Source organism: Falco biarmicus, chromosome 19, assembly GCF_023638135.1.
Source record: "Falco biarmicus isolate bFalBia1 chromosome 19, bFalBia1.pri, whole genome shotgun sequence".
Taxonomy (NCBI): domain Eukaryota; kingdom Metazoa; phylum Chordata; class Aves; order Falconiformes; family Falconidae; genus Falco; species Falco biarmicus.
This window is the reverse complement of record NC_079306.1, coordinates 669,976-690,048: the sequence shown is the minus strand read 5'-3', so window position 1 is coordinate 690,048 and position 20,073 is coordinate 669,976. Positions and strand designations below refer to the sequence as shown.

Sequence of the window (20,073 nt, the reverse complement as noted above, 5' to 3'; positions counted from 1 at the left end):
GCCGGAGCCTCATTATGACAGATTGAAAATACCAACAATTTTTTTCCATCGCAGGTCACTTTGAAGCGAAAGGCAGCGTTTCTGCATGTGGGGACAAGCTGGCACACCACCACCCCCCTGCCCCTTGCCTTCATTTTGGAGGTCACAACCTCTCCGTGCTCTGGCTCCGACCCTCCGGACTCTGCCTTTCTAGGAGAGCGGAGGAAAAGCCGGAGCCGATCTGCTCGAGCCAACGGGAGAGGAAGGAAACCATTCCTGGCAGCAAGGGCTGATCCCTGCTCCTCCTCCCTTCGCGGCAGGGAACCGAATGGAGGCAGAGACGAGCCGGGGACAGCAGAAGCAGAGCTGTTGGGAGCCTGGCTTTGGGGGAGGGAGAGAAAAAAAAAAAAGTCGCTGCTGCCTTCCTCTGCCAGCCCAGGGAAAGGGACAGAGGAGGCTGGGCTGCCTGGGATCCTCAGAGGAAGCTCTGCTGGCATGGAGTAACGGCAGGGTGGGAGAAGCAGGGGACGTGGGTCAGAGGGGGGAGTTCATCGTGCCAATAACTCAGGCTGGAATTTTTAAGGCTGCCTTGGGAACGTGAACGCTCGACTCTCATTCATTTCTATTGGGCATCCCAAATCCTCCAGGCTGCTTTGAAAATTCCAGCCTAACAAGCCGAGTTACAGGGAGGTCACAGCCTCCCCTCCATCTCTGTCACGCTGACAACCCCACCACGTCCGCAGTGGCCCTAAAGCAGGGACCCTTGCTACAGCTGCAGCCCCACCTCTCCATAGAGTGCCCTAGGAGGGATCTACCCCTGTGGGCTGCAAAGGGCACATAAAATCATATTAAAGTCTAGCTTGCTTACTCCAGTTCTGATTTTTTCATGCCTCCAAGTGCAAGGGGACTTGGTTTCCAAACAGCCCTGTGAGTCTCTGCTGCGCTGGGTTACAGAAGGAATATAACGCCCTTTCAAAACCCCAGGACAATCGCTTAACCCCTTAACGCCTCAAGACAGGATTTAAAACTTTCCGTCAGGAAGTCTGGATTGATGGTGCCAGAGGGTCAAAGCAAAAAACACACACAAAAATATGAACTGACAGCCAAAAAAAATGGCCTTGTTAATGTAAGGAGCCAGCCTCAAAACAAGGGTAATTAGAAAGAGGCCAGGACCACAGCAAAAAAGAAGCATCCTGACACCAAAGAATAGAAGTGGGGCTAAATATACGTCTCCTGAGGGCTCATTGTAATGTGTTTCCTGCATCCTTCAGGCTCCTTCCTTTTATGTGCGGGGCCGGAGCTACCTAGCAGTGTGGCAGGCTCATAACTGCGGCAGCCAGCGCTCTGGAGCCTCCGATCCAGATTGTTAAAGTGGCAAAAAGGAGCAGGTCATTAGATCTGCTGAAACAAACAGCTCCCGAGGCAGAGGCTGACCATGCAGGAGGCCAGCAGGTTGCAGGAGAGGTTACACTTCAGAGGCAACAGCTGTCTGAGAAAATCCCAAAGCCATTAAAGAACCAGACAATTTCCTACCACCAGTTTAGCCGAGCTCTCTCCACCGCGTCAGGCTGCAAAAGCAACTTGGGAGTCCCCAGTCAGGCCACACTCCCATCGTAGACAGCAAGTGTCATGTCAGCGTGTTTGGGGATTGGGTTTAATTTCTCCCCGCGGTGAGTTTTGCCTCGTTTCGTTACACTGCGACAATTAGTTCCTGCTTTCTGCACTTACACCCCATTCTGCTTCTGCAGACAGCGCTGCAACGAGGCCCTTATGCCCAAGCAGCCGCAGCGGGAATCATGGCATCTCGGTTGTTCTGATAATCAGGGAACTTATTTAGGTACCTAATTACTGCCCAGGAAGCCTGACGGTATGGGAGAAAAACCTCGGCGTGCGTGTCCCTCTTCTGTACTTACCCAAGCTGTCTGTTGGAAGGGGGAGCCTGGGTAATGACAGAGGTTGGGGAAGGCAGCGTGGGGTGCAGCGGGTCGTAACCCAAGTGTAGCGGCAGCGAGCCTGGGCGCACAATGGTTGGAGTAGGCGTAGAAATGATTACAGGCTTGGAGGTGATCTCCTGAAGAGGATCAACAGACAAAAGGAGACATGCTGTTACTTATTAGCTTAATAATCACCAGGCTGTCTCTTCCTTCTGATGACTTACAAGTGATTTAGTGAAATAACTGAGGCACAGAGAGGAGCAACGTACCCAAAGCCACACTGATCTGATGTCGGCGCAGGGAGCGCGGCACAGAAATTCAGACTCCTGCCGCCCGCAGCAGCCTCTGGGCAATAATTCCCCTCCCTGAACTACTGCTCCAGCCCCAGGCAGCAGGAGGTTCTCCTGATGGAGAACGTGTCAGCCAGACTAACCCGTTCTGAATCACCAGCCCCCTCTGGACACAGGGAGACGGTTTTGGAGAAGACACGTTACTTGCCTGGCACTTCTGCCCTGCCAGAAAAGCGCTCCCAGGGTGAAAGGCAGGGCCTTCTGCATTAGCCAGATCCATGCGGAAACTTAAGGGCAGCAAGCGTGTATTGCAGCGAACAAGCTTTCCTCTTTCCTTCTAAACCAGGAACCTCACAAGCCCAAACCAGGCCTTGGCACCCAAGTGGAGAAGCTTGTTCTCCTCCACCAGACCTCCGCAGGGCATGGTCGGGGAGACCCACCTTCTCTTTGTTCTGCGGCGACTGCGGGTTGGACGCAGGGCTGTCCGGCGGGGACGAGTCCACCTCCACTGGCTCCTCTTCCTTTATCTTGATGTCCGGCGTGGAGGGCAGAGACATGTCCAGGGCTCCGGCACTCTACAGGAAAACCAGCCACAGATTGAAAGGACAATTAGCTCATATTGTTTGTGAAACATTCGGCTGCTCCCAGAGGAAGAGCTACAGCTCTGAGCTCTTGCCAAATTATTATTATTTATTTGTACTGAAGCAGCATCTGGGAGCCCGAGGTGGAGATCGGTGCTGTGCTGTGCCGGCCCTGTCCAAACAGAGACGGAGGCCTAGGAAAGACAGTCTCTGCCCCAGATGGCACCATTTTGTGGTTTCTCAGTCACACACACACACACAATTCTTTCCATGGGTTAGGTTTTTTGGGGGTTTTTTTTGTGTTTTTTTTCATAAAAGGGCTCTGCTAAGGAGAACAGGTAACAAAGCCAAATGCCTGTGAGTTACAGAAGGCACTTTCATTCACAGAAGAGCTGTAAAGCATTGTATAAATCAGCCTGAATTATTTTATTACCCGATTATCAAAAGCAAACAAAGAGCCATGCAAGTTATTAAATATCTATGAGCGCCCCATTAAAATAAAACCCAACCATATGCCTGAACCTGGCAACTTGCCACCACCCTGGGTTCCAGCAGTGCCATGTGCCCCATTTTAACCAGTTAATGACTTGCTGGGGACGGGAAAAGGGCAAGGTGACAACCAGGTGGGGGAACGACTAAACTGAGCGGCCACCTCTCCCCTCCCCAGACCTGGAGGAAGACAAGACCTGGGAGAAGATGTCATGCAGGAGCATGGGAGGAGCACGCGACGGAGCAGGATGCTGCATTCAACTGGGCTACAAGAGACCTCACAAATCACCCGGTCCCTCCTTCCGTCCAGGGCAGGAGAAACGCTCCCTAAATCAGTCCTGACAGCTGTTGTCCATCCTGCTCTCCCCCTCTCCACAATCAATCCCAGTGCCTTCCTTCACTTGCCCGACCACTGACAGTTCGTCCTAGCGTCTAACCTAAACCTCCTCCTTTGCTGCATTTTAAGTCCTCTCCAGGGAGGGAAAATTGTGGCAAGAGGGTAAATCCAGGCGTCCACGGATGTTCTTGCTGCTCTTGAGTGGGGTGCGGCTCCAGCACCACTCTGCACTGATTTACGCAGGAGCTTTGCTTGCCCTACGTGCAGTAGTAACCATTTACCTGCCCTTTTAAGCAGAGATGTTGCACTGGGAATCACAAAGGAGAAGGGATTAACATGCAGGAAAGTTTCAAACCACTTAAAGTGCCTCCAGGGAAGCTCCTGCTGTGCCGATGTTTTTAATTAACATGCTGGTGTCGAGACCACCCTTGGAACTGGAGGACAAAACACAACAGCAGCAACTGGGCTTGATACAGCCAAATGTCGAAAGCATCTCAGAAATGCAGCAGGCAGCCCTGGCCAGGGTCGGGAGTGACAAGCCATCTGGGCCCGGGGACCTCGCCTGGGCAGAGATTTTCTAGGAGGGATGATGCTTTCCCTAACGCCTGCACCCACCCTGAGCTTCACGCCGCCCCATTTGCCCAGCTGCCGGCAGAAATATTTAGACTGCAGTCATCCGAAAGCAGAAAAGGAAAACATCTAACAGCCTAAGGATCTCCGCTCTGGCTATTAGGTAGCGCAGCCCAGGAGATGGGTGGTCTTACATATAAAACGACTGGCTAGACTGTGGGCTGCTCAACCATTTACATGTGAAACCACAAACGAAAAGCAACCACCTTCTCCCAGCACCGGGGTCTGGGCTGCGGAGAACAAAAGGCAGGGAATTCAGAGCATAAAATGCCACGCAGCCCGACAAGGCCCTGCAGCATACCAATGAGAGAGATCAATTTATGCTTTAAAGAGCCCTGTTATTGGGAGAGCGGGTGAAAGACAGTTTTCAGTTTTAATTCTGAATTCCTCCGTTCCCCATCTCAGTGAAGATTTACGCGGCTGTGCTCCTGCAGTTTATTTCCGAGCAGCGCCGCTGACTGCGAGTGTATGTACATACATATATCAATTTAGTAAATGTATGTGCCAGTCTAAGAGCCCAATACGCATCTGCTGCTCCTCAGATCCTGGAAAGGGGAAGCGGGGGAAATGTCCTTAATTAGCTGCTATCTGACGAGATCCCGTTGTCCTTCAGACCCCTGTGCTCCTGAGGTTGGCAGGGGCAGCCTGAATCGATATACCGCTTGCATATGAGGGAGCTCTTTGTTCTCCTCCTGGAGCCCCTCTCTTTGCATGAACCCTGACACCCTTCAGATGCCAAAGGCACGGGGCTGAGCTCATCCCCTCTCCCCTGACTGCACCTTAAAGGCACCATCCTTAAGGACCCCCATCCCCTGGGAGGCTCTGAGTGAATTTTTGCTCAGACCCTGAGCGCTTAACAAAGTCCTGCTCTTTTCCCGCATCTCCTTCCCAAGGTGCGAGGTATTTCAGGTCCTGCCTTTTTTTTTTTTTTTCTTTTTTTTTTTTTTTGAAGTGAAAAGCCAAAGGAATAATAAACCATTAAAATCTGCTCTCACCAGGCCTTGGATTGCAGGATAGCCAGCCAAAGTCACTCAAGTTAAAAAAATAAAGTCCCAAGCAAGGCAGCATATTAAATCTGAGACCACACTTCGTTAGCCTACAACATATGCCTTTCATCAGAACAGCACCGGCCCCACTCCAGCCCCCACAATATGCGCCCGGCTCAGTTTTACGGCAACGGTGGCCTTTGCCTCTTGCCTTTTTCTCGTCATCCTCCGTGGCTTTCTTGAACTCGTGCTCAAAGGAGCTGGCCAGCTCATTGAAGAGTCCCACTTCTTCGCAGTTCTTCAAGAACCGAGTTGGGGTCGGAGTCTGATCTGTTTGGGTTGTAACACCAAGCATTGGTCAAAGAGAGGCTAGAAAATTCATTTTAACCACCTTAGTCCTCTCTGGGAACCCCTAGCAAACATGGCCTCTGTTTTGTGGAAGCCTGGATGCTTTTCTGCTAAGGCACGCATCGTGTTTGCAAAGCAAGTGGCAATTCAGAAATGGGAAAATCAATTGATTTTGCAATGCTCTTCAAAGAAATAATGACTGCAGTGAGAAGCGTGGAGTGATTTCTCTGAAATTCCGGCCTGTGGGTCGTGTCCTGTCCCTCCCGCCCCAGGGTTTTGCCTGTCCTCAGCTGAATTGCTGCTGCAAGGAAGGAAAATAGCAGGGTTTGATCTCCCTGAAACGGCAGATCTCAAAAATACAGAGCGACAAGAGGGGAAACAGCTGATCGGAGCAGCCCTGCCGCTGATGTGGAATAGAGCTGGGCAGCGTTGCTTCCCTCCCTGTGCCGGCTTCGTACATTAATGCACATCCTAGGACAGATGGCTACGTGGGAGTGCTAATAATTACCACCACTGTCCAAAGCAATCCCTCTGGGGCCCGTTTTCCACCATATTAACACGTTGAGTCATGATCTCTCTGGCCATCACCCAGGCTATAAAGCAGAACGCGAGCTCCCCGCTCCCAGCGAGCCTCGTTTTTCTGCGTGACGCTAGGTCAGGAGTCCAGGTACTAGCGGGAGCCCGACACGAGCACATTACACTGAAAGAATCCATCTGACAGAAAGCTACACAGATTTTTAAGCACAAAGGGGATCCCCAAGATAGTTCCGCCTGACCTCCTGCACAAAGCATCGGCCGTTTGGCACGGATGCTCCCCGCTCCGTAGAGCTGAAGCATCTATGGAAAACATCCCATTGGATTTCAAACTGGCCGGTGGTGGAGAGGCTCCCACAGCCTTCAGGAAGCGACTCTGGCGATTACTTTGCCTTGCTGTCGCAGAACTACACTTTATTTCCAGCCTGACTTCAAACCCTACTTCTTGGGTTTGCTAATAAAGCAAAGGCCTCCTCTGAGCACACTTCGGTTCCCCCCAAATCTCTCTTCATTAAACCAAGGAACTTTATCAACTAAAGATCTCAGCAGGAGGCTGTTTTTCCAGTGCTTTAACAGCTCTCGGGGCTCTTCTCGGGACCATTCCCCACTTAGCAATGTCCTTCTGAGCTGGGCACGCCAGCCCAGGGCCAGATCTCCGGCAGAAGTTTGCACAATGCCACAAAGCAAAGCTGTATAACCTCTCATCCTACCCTTCCCCAGTCCGTACCTCCAGGAATGGCAGCAGCTCTTCCACCCGCAGCGACACCCCAGAAATGCACGTTCCCATTTAAATAAGTCTCTCTGCTGCCAGCTATAACCGGCAGAGAGAACAATTCTTTATGACTCTCTTTAGCTTAACCACGGAGTTGCGGCAAGAGATGTTCGCTGAACCCTCCTGCTCATTAACACACGGGCTGCTGCCCTGGACTCGGCACAAAGCAAGAGGGAGGGAGAGAACAAGAAAATCCAAAGACAAAATGGTGGCTTAAAAAAGAAAAAGGATGTTAGGAATGTAGGGCAATAACGCCCTCGATCTCACTGCTCAAAGCCAGCATGCTTTATAGCCCTTGCAAACCCCCCGGCTGCTCTATCTGCCATCAAGACCTCAGCCAGGCAAAGTCGGTGTTAAATAGGCTGGTCTTGCACTGACCACAGCTAAATAAGTTTGGGTGTTTTTTTGTTTCCCTTGTGGTTTAACCCAGAGCAACCCACTGAGCGTCAGCCCGGAGGAGCTGGGAGACAGGGCTAGACCTTATTCCTGGTGGTAAAACTGGAGCGTTTCATCCCACCCATGGTTTCACCTGTGACAGCTGGTGCAGAGGAGGGACATGCAGCTCTGGAAGTTGCGCAGATGAGGGCTTTTAATGCTGCATCCCTCTTAAGAGCAGGTGGGACTTCGGCTGGAGATGGGACCGTGCCCCATCACCACCTGGCCCGTCTACACCCTGGGTTCATCAGGCAAAAGCTAACCCTCCTGCCGTGCACCCTGCTTCAAAAAGGGGTGAACCGAAGCAAAAAATGACCTTTAGGAATCTGAGGGTTTTTTCAGCCCCCACTCCAAATTCTTCACCATCCACTCCCATTAGTCTGATCCTGTTTGGAATTAACTCCCTCTCCGGAAGCCCGTTTTGTCCCAGGGAGCCCTCCCCGGGGAGCAGCTTTCTGTCCTTCCAGCAATGGCTGCATGAGCTCGCTTACGACCCTACCCACAGCTGCAATTAACTTGGAGGCTTTAAGAAACCAACCAAACTGCTATTTCCTACTTCCACACCGAATTTGGGCTGGAGATGAACCTGGGAGAAGGGTGCCAGGCTCTTGCAGCAGACGTGTTTCCCCTTACGAACTCTCCAGGCTTCAGAACGCGTTTCCTCCTCTCCTCTCCTCTCATCCTCAGCAGCAGCCTTTTCATCCAGCGGGAACACAAACCTCACGCCCTTTTAAGAAGCCCAAACGAACAAGGACTGACAAGGCAGGAGAGTATCTGTAGCCAGCAATGATCTGCTGCCAGACAACAATATATGTGGGCTGGTTTTTTTCCCCCCAGTGTTATAAAGGCTGCATTGACTGTGTACTGCCATTTGCGCTCTGCAAATGCACTCTCGGCAGTAGCCAGTGCACTCGATGGTGTTTTAATTTATTAACTGCTAGCCTAAAAGCTCAAGAAAATTGACACCTGGGCTGAGGAGAGGAAGCTGGGTTTGTCAGATTTTGTTCATCGTCCTCAAAGCACATGCAGAAATGTGAAAGACCTTTTGTCCATAAATCTTCCAGTCTTAATAAAAAGGGTGAGAGCTAAAAAAAAAAAAAAAAAAAGCAAAAAAAAAAAAAAAAAAAGCCAAACCCCACAAAACCTGATACTACCATAAAAAAAGAAAAAAAATAGAAACTTGGAAGCCTCTGGCTTTCCTTTCCTCCTGATTAAATGCAGATCACAAGAGCTTTTTATGGGAGGTAGAGACGTTTTTCAGTGCATCTGGTCCCTGGTATTAATCTTGCAGTCATGCTATATTAATGTGCACCATTTTCAGAGCTGGCCTGGATTGAGCGCCACATACCTGCTATGATGACTGAGTCAGTTCGAGCAGGGCCGAATTTCAATGTCATCTCATGCTTGTGTTTATGAACCGCCAGGTGGTCCTCGTTTGTAAACCTCTGAAATGAAACAATTTAGAAAATCGTGAATAAATGCATTTTGTGTTTTACGGGTACATCCTGCAGCAGGGTGGGGGAGAGAGCCGCCCGGAGAGCAACTGTAACAGAATCGCTGCCGAGCATTAAGCAAAACCAGAGCGGGACAGATTGTTTGAGAAGCGGTGTGTGAACACATTGCTCAAAATGAAAAAGCCATTACATGGGGCTTCTGGGGAACGGGGGACAAATATTTTTAATAATCCATTTTTTTAAGTGGCGGGGCCATGCGGCGGCTGCAACCAATGTAGGAAACACAAATCTGCCGCGCTCGGTGAGATGCTCCGCTTTATTGCTGGCTAATGGAGGGATGAATTAGGTGCTATTAGGGGTCAGGCAACTTTTTTTGGATGGCATGCGGCAGAGCTGGCACCTGTCCGGCAATTCAGGCTGTGGCTTTATGGAGCAGGATGGAGGCGGCTGCCCACCGTCCTTGCCCGTGCCTCTTTGTGACAGCACGGTGCAGCGCGAAGCACCACCGCCATCCACCACCATCGAACCGGGAGGGGATGCATTTCACATGCCGTTAAAGATGCCGTCTGAAATTCCACCTGCAGGAGAATGGCAGGATAAAAACCCACCTGCAATGGCTTTAGGGATGTGCTGCAGGGGGAGGCTCACATCCTCCCGTGAGAGCACGGAGGCAGGGCTGGGTGCGTGGGGGCATTGCCAAAATCCCAACAAAAGGGCAGCATCGCCCGCTGCGGGGCTGCTCTGAGCGGCTGCACCAGCCCCAAGCATCGAGATCGAGGAAAGGGGGGGGAGAGGTAGGGACAGGGTTAAAGCAAATAATCATAAAGACCCGAGGATGGATTGCGCCTCTCCTAATAGACTGCGACAAACCGGGAGGCTGAGGGCATTGCACGGGCCGTACTGCAGGATTTTTATGCATCCAGGAGCCGTGCAACATCAGGCTGATTTCTAGAAAAAGCTGCTGCTGTAGCAAAGGATTTCTGCCCTTTTCCCCTTCCTTTTTTCTCTCTCTTTAAACCATCCAACAAACAAGCCAACCCAAAGCCACCTGTTTCTGTGAATTAGTTCAAGCGTGACACCCTGGGTTCCCTCGCTCTTTCCAATGCTTATTTATGACTCATTTTTTTTATCGAGCAAATCTGCGTTTTCCAGGCTGGAAGCCACCACGGCGCCTTCCCAGGAGCCGTGCAGCAAGGGGGGGGCACACGTTAGCAGAGGCAAGGGACCGCACTGCCAAGACAACGGCTGCATCCACGTATGTCCCATCCATCTTCCCCCTCGGTGCAGTAACAAGTGTATTATGCATAGCGTCCTTCAAACACGTCGTATCAGAAGGTGCTTTTGATGCTGACTCGTAACTGGGGCTCAAATTAAAAGAAATTAGAGCTGGTGGGTCTTAACATGCTTGCAGGGAGAAAAGCAAAGAGGCTTTTGCCCATCTAACTCGAGGCACACACGCTCCGGCTTTCCCAGCCACCCCTCCCCAATCTGGTCCGCAACCTTAAATAAAATTTCTCAACAGTTTTGCTAAAGATACATGTGTTCTGGGTTTCTTTCTTCCCCGCAGCTTCCGAAACCCTCAGCTCTGCTCCAGCCCAAATGTGACTCATTCCCAAACAGCATTACAAATCTTGGCGACGCCAAAATGCCACCGAACAAAGGAGAAGCGAGCGAACCACCGCCGTTCTCCGAGGGAGACAAAATTTGCGGCGGCGTTTTGCATCGCACCATAAAGTGCTCGTGGAAGGGGGGACCGGGGAGAAAGGGTGGGCACCGACTGACACTTTGTCATGTTTCTGGCCCAAAACCACCCTGGCTTTTAATGTACTCTGCTGCCAACTCCGCTCGCCCCTTGCGATGCAGTGACAAGCCGTTAGTGGAGGAAAATAGGTGGGTTACGGTAAGCGGAGAAAAATAAATCAAGGTTTTTTTGTGAGGACAGAGGAGCAGCCGGTTTCAGATGAATATTTAGCAGGCAAGTGGCTGCTGCTCCAGTGGTGTCTCAAAATACTAAACATGCAGAGACAGAGAGAAAAAAAGGAAAAGGAAGAAAATTCCCCAATTCTCCGACTCAGTTTTGTACTAAAGAAATGGGAGATTTTTAGGTCAATGAGGGAAGTAGCAAGAAGATGAGGTGGAGAATGGGGTCACACTTCTCTCCCCCCTCACCCTCTCCCCACCAGCCCTGGCTCCACGAGGGACACGTTTCAGCCCAGCCTTGGCACCACTGAATTTATTTTAATCTTTCATTTTGCTCCATTTCAGGATTTTTTTTTTTTTTTTTTTTTACTTTTTTTTTCTAGGGCACTTTTCCTGCTTTCGGTGTGCGTTACAGCTCTATTTAACATCTTTATGTGGTCTCACTAGCTTGGGAGCTCTCTCTTTCTCTGCACAGAAATGCTCACAGACACAATATATCTTTCTACATACATTTCCAAACGCCGAAACCTAGAGGCTGAGTCTGGCACTTCAGTTCTAAATCATGTCATTTTACACAGAGAAGAAAAGCAGGGGGGGAAGAAAGGGGGAAGAGTAGGGAAAAAAAAATGGAATGAGTTAAAGCCACAGCACTGGCTTTAATATTTAATCTCCTTCCATCAGCAGCTGACATACAGCAGTGTTATTTCAGCCTGCTATTTTGCGGGTGTCTGAATTAAGAAGATGTAGGCTGTAAACTCTTTGGGGCGAGGGATGGGCACTGGGATAACGCTGCTGCCTCCGCGCTGCAAATCAGCCCCAAAACCAGCAGCGACCCTTCATGCCGCAGCGGCGAAGGGCTGCGTAAAAATAAAGAGTTTAAACAGCACGCACAGCCCCAATTTCTGCCTTTCTCTCCCCTCAGGATGACCCTACAGCTGCCTTAGTGCAGGGGACGGAGCACATGGGTGACATTTGGGATTTGGGTAAACATGGGGCTGGGTTTATTTACCCCAGAGACTGTCAGAGCTTTTTGGAGAAAACAGATTTGAGGCAGACTAAGGCTGGCCAGTCTGCATTCTTTACTCAACAGGCTGTGACAGCTCGATGAATAAATGTGCTCATTTAAGAATCTTTATTTGATAGGACACAATACTTCCAGCTGGACCAACGCACCATCTCCATTAGGAGCAAGAGCCAGAGAATAAAAGCAGTAGGCTGAAGCCCGGATCTTTAGTCAGAAGGAGATTTTTTCCAACAGTTTAATAAGCACAACATGAGAAACAAGGGGTTGCTCAGGGCTTTTCCTTGCTTCTGTAAAGCCTACAACTGCACTCGATGCAAAAGGAGGATCAGGCAAGTGCTGAACCCACCGTATCCAACACTCCAGCCATGCAGGAGCCCAGGTGCTCGCTGGCTCTCCCAGCAGCTCCAGCACACAAGCTGCACGGCTATTTTTTAACTTTGACAGTAATTTTCAGAGACCATAAACACTGGCTGCACACCGTGCCAGTCACTAGCCAAAATTCGGCTTTAATATAGACTGGGTGTAGGTTGCCCCAGCACAAACTGTTCCAGGGGTGCACACTTGCAAAAAGGAGACTTTACCTTGCTGAAAGCACAAGCTCCGGTACAGCCTCACCAGACCTGAAAGGAGTGAGGAGCCAAACCTGCCTCCATCAGGCTCCTCACACGGCTGAATTAATAAGCTGTCATTAATAAAGGGAAGCCAAAACGCTGCTCCAGCCCCAACTCCAGCACAGCGATGTGTTACTCTGCCCACGGACACCACGGTACTGCCGTGACATGGTTGAAACACCTGGATACCAGGGGAAACAAAAGAAAACAGCACGTGTCTTGCAACTGCAGTGCGGGAGGTAAATGACTGCACTAAGCGCTCCAGCATGGATAAGCTGAGCTTTGAAAGAAGCCACCGCAAGGTTTCACTTCCAAAGCCCGTCCAGCTGCTGCGCTGCCCTACAGCAAGCGATTGTGGTGCGATCAGCCCGGGGCGAGGGGGCTAAGGGAATGTCCGGGGGTTTGCCTGGCTCTCCTGAGCTGAGCGGTACCAACCTCCTTCGTTTGGGGACCTCCCAGCAGGCAGGGCACCCACACCAGCTGGGAGGCAGTGGCGTGCAGAAGGCAAGGCCAACGGCATGAGGAGATGCCGGACCTCCTGCACGCATCCCAGCCCACCCAGTGTCCGACACAGCGCATCCTCCTTGTGCTTCCCAGCTGCGGCAGACCCGCTGCCTACGCCCCATCCATACATCTCACCGTGACAGGGCTCAGATGGATTTCTAGCCACGTGGCAGGCTGGATAGATATTCCCCGTTCACTCGGCACAACTGCAGAGGTAACTAATGCAGGGTCACGGATGCCCCCAAGGGCTGGGTGCCCAAAGGTTAGCTGTTACGGCTGTGAGTGATGTGACCCCCTAGTTCTGGCGCAGATCTGGGCTCCATCTCACCCATTTCCCATCTGAGCAATGACAACGATAATTCCCTCCCTTGCAGAGAGGCTGTAAGGATTAATTCACTAATGTGCATAAAGTGCCCAGATACTGGAGTGATTCATAGATTTTAAAGGCCGGGGGGACCATTACAATTATCTGCCTGGGACCACGTGAATCCCCAGATGGGCCCATTTCCATAGGAAAGGAGGTGTCATGAGATGACTAGGAGGTAACACCGCAAAGACTTGTTGGTTTGAAAGAATGCAACAATAGCATGGCTACGTTGTCTTATTTCTACACTTAGGAGAGACAGCACACAAGTATTTTGGACCCAGTTCCTCTCAGAGGGCTCCCCATAAGGCAGTGCTCACCAGGCCAGGTTTCAGAAGAGCTCAGAACCTAGCGGCTCCCACCAGAAAGCTCATGACTACATTTTTGAAAGCAGCCAAGGCATCAAGTCCATGCAGCTCGAAGGTGGCCGCAGCAGCTCTGGTTACTGAGCGCTTCTGGAAAGCTGGTTTTGGTGGCAGCGTGCTTCTGCTAGAGGAGGGAAGAGACAGCACCTCCCGGAGCCTGAGCAAGGAGAAACGAGAAGAAAAGTGAAGGTTTACGAGTGATCAGCTCCAGAACAAATAAAAAACCAAACCCAGATGATGTATTTCACATATAGGTATTCAAAGAGAGCTCTGCCGCTCCCGCTGTTGCACAAAGCATTTGGCAGCAGGGGGAGCGGCTGCTTGGTGGGCTGCGAGCGCAGCTCAGGCTTTATACACAGAACGCCCCTGAGCCAAGGTCATTTCACCCCACTCGGTGCAGGGGAGAAAAGAAAACCTGAAAGAGGGCTGAGAGGTAATCTCCACGGCCGCATCAGCCAGGGGATGTCAGCTCAGCATCCGCGTCAGGGCTCTGCTTTGTCGCTGCCGCAGCGGGGCCATTTCTTGCATTGCAGCAGGATGCTCGTCTGCAAAATGTTTGGGCATTAAGTGACCAGTGCCCCTCCCAAGTCACAGGCAGCAGGAAAAGCTTATTTCTGCTCGCTCAAGTCCTGTGACAATCAGAAAGGCCACAGCCAGCTCAATCACCTCGGAAAGGAGCAGGCTTGGATGCATTTTGTGCAGTGTCCCCCTGCAGCTTCCCCCCCTCGCCCCCCTCTGCACTAAAACTGCATCAAGATTAAACCTTGAAATGTTATTTTTGGCTCAGGCAACTCCAGGGACCCATGTGGCTATGCCTTTTACTTTAAAAATCTGCTTACATCCTGCCCTGTGATTAATTCACGTTCCTTTCCTTATTTAAAAAAAAAAGAAAGAATAAGAATAATAATCAGAAACTCCAGCCTATTCACAGGCAGCACTGGGTGCTGCTGTCAGCAAGCCACGTCCGAACAGCAAAAATGCCCTTTAACAAACACTTTCTTTGGGATGAACATTGTGCAAACCACAAAAACCTGGCTTTTTTCCTTTTTTTCTCTCTTAGAGAGAACCATCTGCCTGCAGATTTTGGTTTTCTGCAGGACCGTGTGTTTTGCTGCTGAGCTACCTGTCACGGATAGGAGCTGTGCAGCAGCATCTTCCCTGTGTCATGCAAACCGCCCTCCCGATGCAGATGGCTCCGAGACCCACTTCTCCAGTCACCAGCAAGCAAAGGGAGAGCGACAGCAAGGTGAAGGTGCCAATGCATGACACAGGCCACTTCGCCTTCCCTGAGACCAGCACCTGGGAGGTGACAGGCATCCTACGCTTTTCATAAGGCAGTGATGACGAGGCTGGAGGGAGCAGATCTTTATGGGCACTTTGGTATTTGGCTCCTACCAAACCACTGGCAATTAGTGCCAAGAAACTCCGGTTGCTCCACAAACTTCCCTGCAATTTAAACAAAGAGTTAAGCAGGTTCTGGAGCCCCTCCCATCCCATTCCTCCTTGGCCAGAAGGGCAGAGCATTTAACTCGGAGTAGGTAAATAATTTAATTTACATTTCTATAGCTTCACTTATCCCAGAGGGCTTCTCATACACATGCCCCTCCACTGAAATGCAGGTGTTTCAGCAGGGGGGAAGGCAGCAACCATCTGGCCTACAGCACACCGTGTAGCAGTGAGGAGGCCAAGGACACACGGGGCAAGCTCTTTAATAAATTCTGTATTCAAGTTCACTTTTCTTTATTTTTAAATTTTAATAAAGTCTCATATGGTAGACACAGCCTCTCCTTCATCTCCAGCACACCCGAGCTGAGCATCAGCACACCTGGGTGCAAACAAAATCAACCAGCAACCCTCCGGAGCAGCCAGCAGCCACCCTGCTCAGCCAGGAAGGCATTTATCCCAGCGGGATCTAATCTGGGTTGGACACTGGGCACTTCAGCTATCAAGCCCAAGCCTCCAGCTACCAAGGGATTTCTCTGCAGCACACCAAAGGACCACAAGCCAACCTCATCCTCTCCTTTTTTAAAAAGCAGGTGGTTGAGGTTGCTTTATGGAGCAGCCCCTCTTTTTGCCCAAAGTATACCCGGTCCCACAGACAAGGAGCCCTCAGCACCTTGTAGGCACAGCTCCTCCGGGATGGCCGCTGGAATTACAGCCAAAACCCTGGGATGCAAACATAAGCTGGGAAGATCAGGCTCCTACATCTCCAATGGGTCTACACTAGGTGAGAGCAGGCAAGATTTTCTAAGGCACTGATACCCTCCTCTCCTGCTCGAGTGATGCTTGAGGGGGACGGACACCTCGAGGAGTCAGTCCCGAGCTCCCCATCCGTGGCCACGGGCTGCTCCGTGCCGCTGGCAGGTCCCTGCAGCCAGGCACAGCCAAGGGATGCGGGGACCTACCCAGCCGAGGGATTCGGGGACCTGCCCACAGCCACACAAAGCTGGCAGCGCTCAGCCAGAACCTGGAAATGCAATCATTATTTACTTCCACACGGTGGAGCATTTTTAGCCTTGTTTCGGTAGAAGTGAAGGTTATTAAAATACATGTATTAATTACCGCTGCCACATAACTTAAGAGGAGAGGCACAGCGGTAATTAACGGAGGTGAGCGAGGGGGTGGAGTTGCAGAGCGTCAGCGACTCCACAGCTTGTGCCTATGGATACGCGCCTGCCCCATGGGAACCCCCAGATAGCTCCAGTGTGGATGTGAATCATTATTACGTTCCCGGCTCGAATCCCAGCAGCACCACAGGTTTTCAGTGTGACCTTGGGCAAGCCATCAATTTTTCCCCTACCTACCAGACAGAGCAAATAAAAAGGGAAAAGGCACCATACTTCACGAGGGTGTTAGGAGAGGAAGCCGACCGCGCATGCAAGCACCAGGAGCCATGCGAGAAGCACTGCAGGAAAAAAAAAAAAATATATTAACAAAGGCTATTACAGCTGTTTCCCTGACTGTATTTCAAGCGCGGGCGTTCAGTGATTCATTAGGAGCTCAGCATCTCTTCCCATCACAAGAGCCGGGGAGTAGAGAGCAAGAACAGGGGCAGAGGCAAGGTGGTGGGCAGGGAGCTCGGGCTAAGTGAAATTCCTGCTTTGCCCTACCGCAGCGAGCTGCTCAGGCTGAGCACTTTAGGAAGTTATGTGGCATTGCAGGAGGAAAAAGGTGAATTATGCAGCCGCGCTGTCGTGTTATTTGTGGGGCCTGCCCTCACGCAATGCAAAGAACGAACTGTGAGGCCGTGGAGCTCTACCTGGTGTGGTAGAGAAGAGAGGGTAAAAAAAAAAAAAAAAAAAAAAAAAAAAGGACAAAAAAAAAATTCCCCCCACCAAAGGCTTCAGATCTACCACTGAAACCCAATCTGTGCTCCTGCCTTTCCCTGCAAGCCTCTGCTGTTTACCAAATGAGTCACCCTTCCTGCCTTGAACGCTCCACAGCTCCTGAATGAATAATCTGGGAGCAAAGACTCTTTCTCAGCAAACAAACAGCATCGGCAGCAAGCCCCGTGCAATGTATGCATGCCAGAGATAATTTATAGAGTGAAAAGAAAAGAGTAACAGGAAACTCCTTCTCTGCATACCCCGAGAAACAAGAATGTATGTGTAAAAATAATTAAATGTGAACTGGAGTCGATTAATTTGTCTACAGGGCTGAGGATTTGTGCTTTGGGAGGCTGCACCGGGATCTTAAAAAGTCTCTGGACAGTGGCCAAGTCTGTCAATACCGCACGGGCCTGGAGAGGCTTTGGCAGCAGGTGCCGGCGCACATGCAGCTCCAGCAGTGCCGTGGTACAAGCCGCTCTGGCTCCCTGCTCCCTGCCAAGCCATACATCGCAGTCGAGTGCTCGGCCTCGGTGCAAACGCAGCCCTTAAGCCCAGGGTGACAACGGGGGGGTCTTGCAGCCTGAACGTCCCCTGCACCTGGCGGGGACACTGCGATGCTCCCCCAGCAAAGCAGCGCTATCCATGCCAGGCAGGCGAGCTTCACAATGTAGGCACGGGGAAAGCGAGCGGTTCGAGCCAGCAGAACTCAGCCAAAGCCAGGACTCTGCTTTCCCTCGGATCTCGAGATACCCAGCGCAGCTGTGTCGGAGCAAGGGTCTGCAGTCGGGTCCTGAAGCAGCAGGACAGCGCTGCGGGGAGGATGTGCCCACGCGTGGGACGGCGATACCTCCCTTTTTGTACTTACCCTGGGGTGAGCGTAAGAGAAAGCTGTGCTGGGAAAGCAGGACTCCAGCAGCGGACTCTGCTCCGAACAGCTGGTCCCTCAACTCCAATCCAACCCCCTTACGGTCATTTCGAAAGCAAATTCTCAAGGGCCAAGGCAGCAGAGGTTAAATTTGGTTTCATCCGAGAGGTTTGGTGGTTGTCCTCTCGGAAGATGCCTTGCACCAGGCTAACACGATCCTCTCTGCTGCACTATTGTTTCAGGGCTACGAGAAAGCTGATCCTAAAAAAAAAAAAAAAGTTCGCTCCAATGGAAAAAGCACTCATTGTGCCAGTATGCTGCAGCTTGAAAAAGTCAACGTGACTCAGCCTTGACCTTTGAACAACACTACAATTAGAAAAAGGATGCCATGGTCCCCATTCAGTTTTTTTACGCATTATAAGGTTGATTTCCTTCAATTCATTAGCGATATTGGGTATGCACCCACCCATTCACGGTGTGCGAGCCTCTCCTTACAGGCTTTATTGCCTGAAAAACAGGGTGGGTTTTGTGGACCTGTGCAAGGACCTCGCTTGGGGAAGCTCCAACAGCAACAGCCTGGAGAGGACATCACATTAAATGAAGGCAGAATTCCAGTGGCTTGGAGGCTTGGGGTGTTTCCTCTTTAACATTGGCATTTGCTAGATCGAGGGAACAAGCTCTAAAGAAGCACAGACCCACGTAACTGGTGCACAGGCACGACTTAAACGCACTCATGCACTCTAAAAATGGGGAGGGTCATTACTGAGAGCGGTAGACGGGATATCATCAAGTGGAGAGGGACAAAATGCAGGAGGCAAATTTAGATTTATGGATCCTCGGCCACCTTGGAGAAGCGACTGGGGCATTTTGGAAATAAGCTGTAGAAATAGGAAGGGTCTGGCCCCCTTCGTGCTGAGGGGTACGAGCGCTCTGCAGAACTCAGTGGTGATCCTTTGCCCAGCTCCCATTTCCACACCTCCCAGCGCAGGATGTGAAAAGGGAGTCCAAGGAATTCACCAAACCCCTGCAGCAACTCCCGCAGGGGCAAAGCCACTCCTGCCCTTGCACCCCTTCCCATCCATCCTCATTTACAGACCTCCCAGATCTCATCCTAGGGCATGATTTCCCCCCATGACTAACCCCATCCTGCAGCTCCTTTGTTTATATTTCAAGGAGCCCTTACAGCAAACAGCTTTCTGGCAACGATCGCATCAATTGCCACATAAGAAAATGCATCCCCTCTTTGTGTCCCCCCTTTCTCCCAGGATTTTGGCCAAACTGCAGAGCCCCTTTATGCCTTTTCTACCCTGCTTTCCAGACACGGACACAAAACTAAGTCCTGTATTTTATAAAGGACCGTGATAGCCCATGATAAGTTGTCAGATGTCAGCGCACCATGGTAATTAAGCTTTTAAAAGGAGAAAGGCACCAGTAGGGAAAAAAAAATTCCGGGCGTTTGACTATTTTTGCCTCTTGGAAGAGCCACCTGTTTTATCGTAACAGGTAGATTTATGGGCATATTAACGCGGCGCTGCTGCTCCCACCCTGATGAGGTTCTCAGTGACCCTCTTCTCTCTCGAGATTTATGATTTCTCAGAGCAGACTGCTGCAGAGGGGTCCAACTCCAAGCTCTTTTCCCGACTCCATCCTGTACCCAGAGTGCTGGGAGATCTCCTGCACCAAGGATCCTGATCCTTCCCCGCCCCCCCCCCCAGATCATCTGCAGGCATTATGCAACTGCACCGGCTTTCAAAAGGTGCCAAGTTTTCCCCAGCAAGTCAGGTCAGGTTTATGGGGAAGCAAGTCTCCTCGCTCTTCTCACGTTCGTTTCCAAACGCCTCGCAACGCCTGCCATTATAGGAGCTCACGACAGGGAGGTTTTAGCCGTCTACACAACAGGATTAGGTTCAAGGAGTGCATTAACACGCTCCCAGCTCTCTGGCACTTGCCTGCGTACTTAGTGACCCGACAAAATCCCCAGCAAAAGCCCTTCTGCCGCTGAAGCAGACTCCCCAGCTGCAATTCGCACCAGCCCAGAGCTCTCGCTCGTTTCTAATTGCCTCCTCAGCCGCTCCTAGCTAATGGTAAACCCCTCTAACATCACTTTCCACTTTCCTGCAGCCCTTAATAAAAATTAAGTGGATAAACTCTTAAGTGCAAGAAAAATCAGACGAGATAGAGCCAAGCATAACGCAAGCAGCTTTCCCATAAGCTTTCCCCCACGTTGTTTGATCTACGGCTCTCCCCCCAGCCCCAGCGGTGCTCCCAGCCTCGCAAGCAGCAATTGCCCCTGCTGAGGTGCCAACTGGGTGATGATTCAGC

At 51.1% G+C, this 20,073-nt stretch overlaps 1 protein-coding gene across 1 annotated transcript in view; it reads right to left on the bottom strand.

The window, feature by feature from the left end:
• Window positions 1-20,073, bottom strand: part of LOC130141295 (cyclic AMP-dependent transcription factor ATF-7-like) — a 69,727-nt gene that overhangs the window by 14,569 nt on the left and 35,085 nt on the right. The window contains 4 exon segments of the mRNA XM_056322156.1: window positions 1,893-2,050; window positions 2,644-2,778; window positions 5,438-5,556; window positions 8,664-8,760. Of these exon segments, the coding sequence (XP_056178131.1) occupies window positions 1,893-2,050; window positions 2,644-2,778; window positions 5,438-5,556; window positions 8,664-8,760 (509 nt within the window).